Raw genomic sequence first — 9823 nt, 5'->3', positions numbered from 1 at the left:
AAGATTTTGGTGTATTTTTTGACTGTGTGCCACTGCTGTGCGACAACACAAGTGCCCTCAATATGGCAAAGAACCTGCTTTAGCATAAGTAGATAAAGCATTAAATGTGCGACACCATTTCCTGAAGGACAATTTTGAAAAGGACTCATCTGTATGAAGTTCTGCAAGATAGAGGACCAGGTAGCCGATATCTTCATCAAAGCACTGAATAGAGAGCACTTTGAAAAGAATCGACTGGAGCTGGGTTTGATCAAATTTACTGAGAACCTGGTCCCTCAATGACTAGCTATGAAAGGATGGTAAGGTGAATTGCTAAAACGTGTTTTATGGCAACTTCTAACTAAATTCTATACCATTACAGGTAAACACGCATGGCAACTACAGGACAAACAAGTAGCTAATGACATTGCAATTTGTTAGAAGGATGGTGCTCACATTTTCAAAATTAGTTAGGGAACCTGGTTCCCATGACTTAGGTTAGTAGTTCCTCTTATACTCATACACATTTTTGAACTGTTAGTGTGCCACGTCATTAATTGTTCTTGCCCTTTCCCATATCTCTTAAACCCAAACGACACACCCATTATAAACTGACTCATCTACCCATTCATTAAATCATGTCCATTTGTAACTGATCCCTCATTTCCCTCTAAATACCCCCAAAAGACAAGTCTCTCTCATAACTGTCTACTTAAACACTCTTTCTCTTTGAAAATCCTCCTTTTTGTGTCTTCACTCTCCAAAATCTACCATGTCTTCACTACAATATGAGTCTTAAAAGGCCATCACTGAAATCCCTGCTGTGTCTTTGTCCCATGAAGCACACCTATTAGGATTGTAGCCCCAACCTTCACCTATTGAAACCCCTATTTCCAACCAACCACCACCTACCGTCTCCTCCACCACTCCATCTAGTTTTGGTTCCCATCACAACCGAAAAATTAAACTCCTAAAAAGTTTGTTGCTTTGACCTCCCCTTCTGCTACCATAGAGAAAATGGAAGTAGAGGGACTAGCGGAAGGAGAAGAAAGTGCAGAGGTTTCTAGTCAACGTATTGAGGAAGAGGTTATGGACAAAGTGGTTGTCACTGGTTTGAGTGGCGATGTGTCAGCATATGGTGTATCTGACACCCCCACAGTTTAAGGATTTGATCTGAATGTTCTATCATCATCGGATAATACTCCACTCACTCTTACTGATTCTGTATTGTTGGAAAATATGGGTGAGAAAGATGAAAATACTTTGTCTGTTGCTATTGAGGGGAGTCTAGTTGGGGATTCTATGTCTGGTTGTGTGAATGCTGGGGTTCAGGAGAAAGAACGAGGGAATGGGGTCCTGGTGCCTCAAGGTGACACGTCACTGGTTAGTACTACAGGGGAGCTTACAGAGGGACCTGGTCCCTATGCCCAAAAGAAATTTTCTGCTCCTACTTGGGATGAAACTCCATGCTCTACTAAATAGCCCTTGGACAGTACTGACCCTACCCCTTCTCTCCTCACCTTAATGCAACCCATTTAGACATTATGTACCCTAAAATGAAGTCTGTGTCAGAAGAAGAAGGAGATGAAAGTGAGGAGGATTATGACAATTTGTCTATAGCCCAGTTTATCGCTGCTAGGAGTGGTGGGAAAACTATTCAAAAGTTTGTTCCTAAAAGACCCACTACTAGGCAACAGAAAAAGGTTGCTCTTGACAATGCTCTAAAGGAGAATAAGGAGAAAAAGAAGAGAAGAAAACTTGTGTAAAGTAGACTAGTTGATGAGGAGGATCTGCCTCTGGTAAATGTGTTGGAAGTTGAGGATGAAGAGGTGAATGAGGAACCTACTTCTCTTGTCCATAAATCCTCTAAGAAGATTGTGCCTGCGAAATAGATGAAGGTATCATCTACAAAGGTTGTTAAAACTGGTACTGAAGAAAGTGTTGAGAAGAAGGAGTCTGGTGAGAAGGAGAAGTTTGCTTGGAAGGAGAAAAGTGTTGGGAAAAATAAGTAGCGACAGTGAGGAACCTAATTCCTCAAAGAAGGCCAGAGTTAATATGTCTGAACTTGAACGAAAAGAAAAACTAAAAAAGTAAAAGATTCTATGGGGCAGAGTTTTTGACACTGATATTCTTGAGAAGTCTGGAATGAGGAAGTTGATTGAAATCTGTGACTTCCAAAAGTGGACTAATCTTTTTACTGTTCAAAGTCCAATGGTTTGTGAGGAGGAAGTTCGCAGTTTCTATGCTGATCTGTTTAATGTGGAAGGTGACACCATCTGCTTGTAGGTCAATGGGGTAGACTGTGTGATTGATGAGGCTGTGCTCGGGGATATTCTTGAGGTGCCTCCTGAAGGGTTCTCAACTATGGAGGGGACCTGTTCCCCAAGTTTTAGGATGCTTATTCTCAAGCCTCAAGCTGTTCAGCAAGGGGAACGAGTGAACAAGAAGGCGCTGCTTGTAGAATACCAACTCCTGTTCGAGTTGGACAATAAGGTCTTACTACCACGAGCTGAAAGTCGATCCATTGCATCTATAGCAGACCTGGTTCTTTTGGAGACATTGGACGGATACACTGCCATCAATTTTCTTGGGATTCTAATTGAACACATGCCGAAGGTGGCAGACTTCAAGGATGGAAACCATGGGTTTCCATATGGGTTCCTGCTCACAAAAATCTTTGAACGTTTTCATGTCACGTTAGGGAGAGCAGTTGTGGGAACTTGTAAGCAAATGTTCTCAATAAACACCCTGGAGGAATGCGAGTGTATTGACAAAAGGTGGGAATTGACAGCTGTTCTACAATCTCTCAACTTATCGATGCTCAGAGTACTGCTAATGAGGTAATCAGGAGGTTGAAGGACCAGAATGCCATTCTTGAGGGCAAGCTCAATCAACATAGGACGGAACCTGGTTCTAGTAGTGCTCAAGGTGCAGATGTTGCCCGCTTGACTACTGAGAATGCAGAACTGAGGAAATAGGTGGAGAACCTGAAAGAGTAGTTGACCAATGAGCAGATAGCTGCTAATGCTCGTGTGGATGGTCTCCTCAAGGCTCTTTATCCCTCTTCCTTCCCTTCCTTCTAGTTCCTCCTAAATTGTTTCCTTGTCATTGTTCCTTTTGTTAGTCCCTGCCAAATTCTACAATTTCCTTTTTGTTCTCCGTCCCCTATGGTTGTGGTACTCTATTAATGCTTATTTTGTGAATGTTTTGTAATGATGGTACTGTTACTTGTTTTTTTTCTTCTTAAATTAATGAGTATCTTAGCCCTTTTTAAATGCATGTTGTACTCTTGTGTTCTCTTTTTAGCTATGCTGTCTGCACACAAGTGGCATGAGTTAACTTTGCTGGACTTCTTTTTGCGTTTACTTGTATAATTCTTTTTATGATGCCAAAAGGGGGAAGAAAATTTAAGGGGTGAAACAAGTTCTCAAGGGGAATACGGTTATTCTGCGTGAGGAATAATATGGAGATTTGGTTCTCAGAGGGAATATCAATTCTAAGTTTTTCATTATCAAAAAGGGAGAAATTGATAAGTTATGTGACTTTTTGTTTTGATAATTTAACCAACTTCATTTGAGAACCAGATAGGGAACTTGATACAACTAGCCTCTCCACACTCAGAACAACAAGTCAAATGTTTGGCACAAGTTCCAATGAAATCAGTTAAGGGAACAACAGAGGAAACATATAAATATCAGTTCCTCCGGTCACAATACAAATCAACTCTTACAGTTGTTAAAGCTATTGTACTGCACACGCAATAATACAACATCACTGTGGAAGCATGTTGTGTACCGGACACTCCCTTGCATCATCTTTGATGACATCACTTATATATTACCAATATGAGGCAAAGGACTACACACACTTGCAAACACTAAAATATTATTTACTCTCAAGTGTGCAACCGCCTTCATTCTCTCAAAGGCATAGAAGAACAAAACAGCAACATAACGAAGGACCAGATCCCAACATTGATTACAGCGTGTGTCCTTAGTATTGTTGTGTCTTTGTTTATGTTATTCACTTATAACTCCTACTCAACTACAATAAGTGCATATAAGAGTAACTTTGACAATGGAAATCTAGAACATTTACTAATAACATCAGTTAAAGCATGTAAGAATAAAATTGACAACAAAAGATACACATATGAATAATAACTTCAATTAAGTGCTTATAAGTATCCTAAGAGTCTAAATAGGACAATTAACATATATAAGTCCGTGTACACACTCGTCACCTCGTGTACATGCCTTTCACATACTTCAATTAGCACAATCAACCCATATCCCAAGGGAAGTTCCCCCACGAAAAGTTAGACAAGATACTTACCTCGACTAGGCCAAAACAACACTCAGAAATAGCTTTTCCCTTAAAACTCGCCTCTGCACGACTCAAATCTAACAAAAAGATGACTTAATGTTATCAAACAATGCAAGAGAATCCAATTACGGTTAATAAAGCTATGATCTTTACACAATTCTCTAAAAGTCAACAAAAGTCAGCCCCGGCCTCGCCGGTCAAAACCCAAGTCCAAGGGTAGATCTTGACTACCCATATACCCACGAGTCTATATATGTGTTTTGTTCTCAAATCCGAGTCCAATTTGACTCTCAAATCCCAAATTTTTATTTTTCAAAACTTAGACAAAAATCCCCAAAATTTCGCTTTGAATCTCCTAAATTTGATGTTAAATCCCATATAAAATCATGAAATATAGATGGAAATTGATTAAAACTGCATACCCAATGATTAAATCTCAATTGCGAACCCTCACGATTGTGAAGAAAGCCTCACAATTGCGGCTCCTGACAGCCTAAGGAGATGTCGCAAATGCGAGAATGGCTTCGGAATTGCGAAGCCTGCTCCCATCGCAAATGCGATCCTACCTAGACTAGCCTACTCTCCATAATTGTGATACTGCTCCCCTACTTATCACTTCGCAATTGCAAGGCTGATCCTCCCAATTGCGACAACTGCAGCACCAACACTCCAGCAACCCAAAAATGCGTTCAAACCATTTCGAAATATATCCGAAACTCACCCGAGCCTTCGGGGCTCCAAACCAAACATCAACACAAGTCTAAAAATATCATACAAACTTTCTCGCAAGATCAAAATACCATAGTAACATCTAGAACTACGAACCGGACATCACAACACATAAATTTCATAAGAAAGCTCTAGAACCTCATGAATTACAACCAAGTGTCCGAATCCTATCAAGCCAACTCCAAATGACACCAAATTTTGTAGACAAGTTACAAATTGCAAAACAGGCCTATTCCAAATCCAAAAAAAAGGATTCCGAACCCGATAGCCACAAAGTCAACCTACGATCAAAATTAGGGAAACTTCTAATCCTTAAATCTCCAACTTTCGGCAAAATGATCCAAAACAACCTAGGGACCTTCGAATTCAATTCTAGGCATATGCCCAAGTCCAAAATCACGATACGAATCTATCAGAGCCATCAAAACACCGTTCCGGGTTCATTTTCACAAAATTCAAACTTTGGTCAACACTTCCAACTTACGCTTCTAAACCAAGAACCAAAGGGTCCAAATTAGCCCAAAACCTTCTCGGAACGAAACTAATACAACCCCGCAAGTCATGAATCACAAATACACATGTGTGAAGCATTAAAAGGGGAAACGAGGCTCAAGTACACAAAACGACTGGTCGGGTCATTACATTCTCCCCCTCTTAAAACAAACTTTCGTCCTCGAACGTGCATAGAGACATACATGAGGCGGAAAAAAGGTAAGGATAACGACTTTGCATATCTTGCTCTGTTTCCTAGGTCGCCTTCTCAACCGTGTAACCCCTCCACTTAACCTTTACTGAAGCAATATCCTTTGACCTCAACTTCCGGACTTGCCTGTCTAAGATAGCCACTAGCTCCTCATCATAAGTCAAATCCTTTTCCAATTGGACTGAGCTAAAATCTAATACTTGAGATGGATCACGATAATACTTCTGAAGCATGGAAACATGGAACACCAAGTGAACTGCCGATAAGGTGGGTGGCAATGCAAGTCTATAGGCCACCTCGCCAACTCTCTCAAGGATCTCAAAAGGACCAATATACATAGGGCTTAACTTGCCATTCTTTCCGAACTTCATTACACCCTTCATGGGTTAAACTCGAAGAAAAACCCTCTCTTACACCATGAATGCTACATCACGAGCCCTCCGATCAACATAACTCTTCTGTCTAGTCTATGTTGTACGAAGCCGATCTTGAATCAACTTGACTATATCCAAGGCATCCCGAACCAAATAAGTGCCCTACAACCTAGCCTCTCCCAGCTCAATCAACCAACTGGAGAACGACACCGCCTCCCATATGAGGCCTCACAAGGAACCATCTGAATACTTGATTGGGAGCTATTTTGTAGGGGGACTCTGCAGGTGGTAGAAATTGATCCCATGAACCCCCCCAAAATCCATAACACAGGCGTGTAGCATATCCTCTAAAATCTGAATGGTGCACTCAGACTGTCCGTCTGTCTAGGGGTGAAATACTGTACTCAACTCAACTCTGTGCCTAACTCATGTTGCACGGCTCTCCAGAAATGCGATGTGAACCACGTGCCTCGATCGGAGATAATGGACACCAGCACACCATGAAGGTGAGCAATCTCCTAGATATAGATCTGAGCCAGCTGCTCTAAATAATTGGTAGTCATAACCGGAATGAAGTGTGCAGACTTGGTCAGTCTGTCCACAATAACCCACACTGCGTCAAACTTCTTCAAAGTCCATGGGAGACCAACAACAAAATCCATGGTAATACGCTCCAACTTCCACTCTGGAATCTCAAGTCTCTGAAGCAAACTGCCCGACCTCTGTTGAACGTACTTCACCTGCTGATAGTTCAAGCACTGAGCCATATACTCTACTATACGTTTCTTCATTCTTTTTCACCAATAGTGCCACCTCAAATCCTGATACATCTAAGCGACACTCGGATGAATGGAATACTGCGAACTATGGGCCTCCTCAAGGATCAACTCATGCAACTCATCCACATTGGGCACACATATCCGGTCCTGCATCCGTAACACCCCATCATCCCCAATAGAAAACTCCTTGGCATCGCCGTGCTGCATTGTCTCCTTAAGGACGAGAAAATGGGGGTCGTCATACTGACGCACTCTTATGCACTCATACAAAGAAGATCGTGAATCGGACATCAAAACACATAAATTTTGCAAGAAAACTAAAGAACCTCTAGAATTACACCCAAGCGTCTGAATCCTATCAAACCAACTCTAAATGACACCAAATTTTGCAGGCAAGTTAAAAATAGAAAAAAGATCCTATTCCAAGTCCAAAAAAAATATTCCGAACCTAATATCCACAAAGTCAACCTACAGTAACTTAGGAAAACTTCTAAACCTCAAATTGCCAACTTTTGGCAAATTAAGCCAAAATGAACTAGGGACCTCCGAATTCAATTTTGGGCATTCGCCCAAGTCCAAAATAACAATACGAACCTATCAAAGCCATCAAAATATCGTACTGGGGGTCGTATTTGCAAAAGTCAAACTTTTGTTAGCACTTCAAACATAGGCTTCTAAACCAAGAACCAAAGGGGCCAAATCAACCTGAAACCTTCCTGAAATGAAACTAACCAACCCCGCAAGTCATGAAATTACAAATACACATATGTGGGGCACCAAAAGAGGAAACGAGGCTCAAATACACAAAACGACCGGTTGGGTAGTTACAAGATCAAAATTTTAACTTTTGACTAGAAGTGTCGAATCAATCTCGGGCCACCCAAGACCCAAACCAAATATACGTACAAGTCCAAAATCACCATACGAACCTTATGAAAATTTCAAATCACCAATTCAGAGTCGTTAACCCATAATGTTGACTTTGGTCAACTCTTCCAACTTTAAAGCTCTAGTTTGGAACTAGGCATCCTAAATCACTCCCGAACCTCTCAAAACTCGAACCTCTTATCCCCACAAGTCATAAATCATCAAACAAACCTATGCGAAGTCTAAGTTAGGCAAATAAGATTTTAAAACTCAGAACAACCGGTTGAGTAGTTACATTCTCCACCTCCAAAAGAATTGCTCGTCCTTAAATCGGTTTAGAAATATACCTGGACTGCTGAGAAGGTGTGGATATCTACTCCACATATTTGACTCAATCTTCCACCAAAATAGCTACCGGCTATTCTTCATAGGCCAAATTCTCATCTAGATGTACTGTGATGAAGTCCAAAATATGAGACTTAACTTTATTATACCTCTGAAGCATAGAAATATGAAATATCGAATGTACCCTCGATAGGCTAGGAGGGAAAGCAAGCCTATAAGCAACCTTACTAAATGGTCAAATAAACCTCGAACTCAACTTGCCCTTCCTCCCAAACCTCATCACACCTTTCATGAGAAACACTTTCAAAAGTACCTTCTCATTCTCCATAAATGCCACATCACGATCCTTCTTGTCCGCATAACTTTTCTACCGACTCTGTGCTGTCCGAAGTCGTGCTTGAATCAACTTTATTTTCTCCAAAGCTTCATGTACCAAATATGTACAAAAATCCTTGGCCTCACCAAGCTCAAATCAACAAATAAGAGAACGACACGCTTACCATACATAGCGTCATAAGAAGCCATCTGAATGTTAGACTGATAACTATTATTATAAGTAAGCTCTACCAAAGGTAAGAACTGATCCTAGTGACCTCTAAAGTCAGTCATGCAAGCTCGCAACGTGTCTTCAAGAATCTAAATAGTTCTCTTGGACTGACTATCAGTTTACGAGTAAACATCTATGCTGGAAATGATAGTTCTCTTGCACTGACCAAATGTGAGATGTGAACTGAGTATCACGGTTTGAAATGATAGAAATAGGCACTCCATGCAATGAAACTATCTCCCAGATGTAAATCTGGCCCAACATCTTCGAAGTATAAGTAGTAAACAATGGTATAAAGTGGGCGAACTTGGTCAACCTATCCATAATGACCCAAATAGAATCAAACTTCCTCAAGGTATATGGTAAACCCACCAAAAAGTCCATAGTGATATGCTCACACTTTCACTCGGGTATAACCATCTTTTGAGTCAAACCACCTGCTTTATGATGTTCATACTTAACTTGGTGTCAATTCAAACCATGTGAACATGACCAACAATGTCCTTCTTCATCCTACACCACCAATAGTGCTGCTTCAAATTATGATATATCTTCGTAGCACCTGGATGCATAGAATAGTGCGAACTGTGAACCTTCTGAAGTATCAACTCCCTCAAACCATCAACATTAGGAATACAAAGCCAACCCTGAAATCGCATAACACCATCATCTCTAATAACCACCTTCTTAGCACCACCTCGATGCACCACATCCTTAAGCACTAGCAAAAAAGGATCAGAATACTGGCTAGCCTTAATGTGCTAAAAAACAAGGTTCAACAACACAACAAAGAACTCTACTATGCTCAATAATATCCAATCTCACAAGTCTATTGGCCAAGACTAGAATGTCTATAGCCAAAGGCCTCTACTCAGCTAGAAGTAATGCCAAAATACTCATAATCTAAGCCTTTCTACTTAAGGAATTTGCTACCACATTCGCTTTACCCGGATGATACATGATAGTGATATCGTAATCCGTAAGCCACTCAAGCCACCTCCACTGCCTCAAATTCAGACCTTTCTACTTGAACAAGTGTTGAAGACTATAATGATCAGTATAGTCCTCATATGACACACCGTACAAGTAATGCCTCTAAATCTTGAGTGCATGCATAATCACCGCCAATTCGCAAATCATGAACTGGATAGTTTCTCTCATTGGGCTTCAATTA

General features: G+C 40.8%; 1 protein-coding gene across 1 annotated transcript; it reads right to left on the bottom strand.

Moving 5' to 3' along the window:
• Positions 1 to 5781: 5781 nt before the first annotated feature.
• On the bottom strand, positions 5782 to 6120 carry LOC138892620 (uncharacterized). Its single transcript, XM_070176357.1, has one exon. It carries the CDS (start codon positions 6118 to 6120, stop codon positions 5782 to 5784), a length of 339 nt encoding a protein of 112 aa, XP_070032458.1.
• Positions 6121 to 9823: the final 3703 nt, after the last annotated feature.

Source organism: Nicotiana tomentosiformis, chromosome 5, assembly GCF_000390325.3.
Source record: "Nicotiana tomentosiformis chromosome 5, ASM39032v3, whole genome shotgun sequence".
In the NCBI taxonomy this organism is placed as follows: domain Eukaryota; kingdom Viridiplantae; phylum Streptophyta; class Magnoliopsida; order Solanales; family Solanaceae; genus Nicotiana; species Nicotiana tomentosiformis.
The sequence above is the reverse complement of the archived record's forward strand: the minus strand, read 5'-3'. Positions and strand labels throughout refer to the sequence as shown.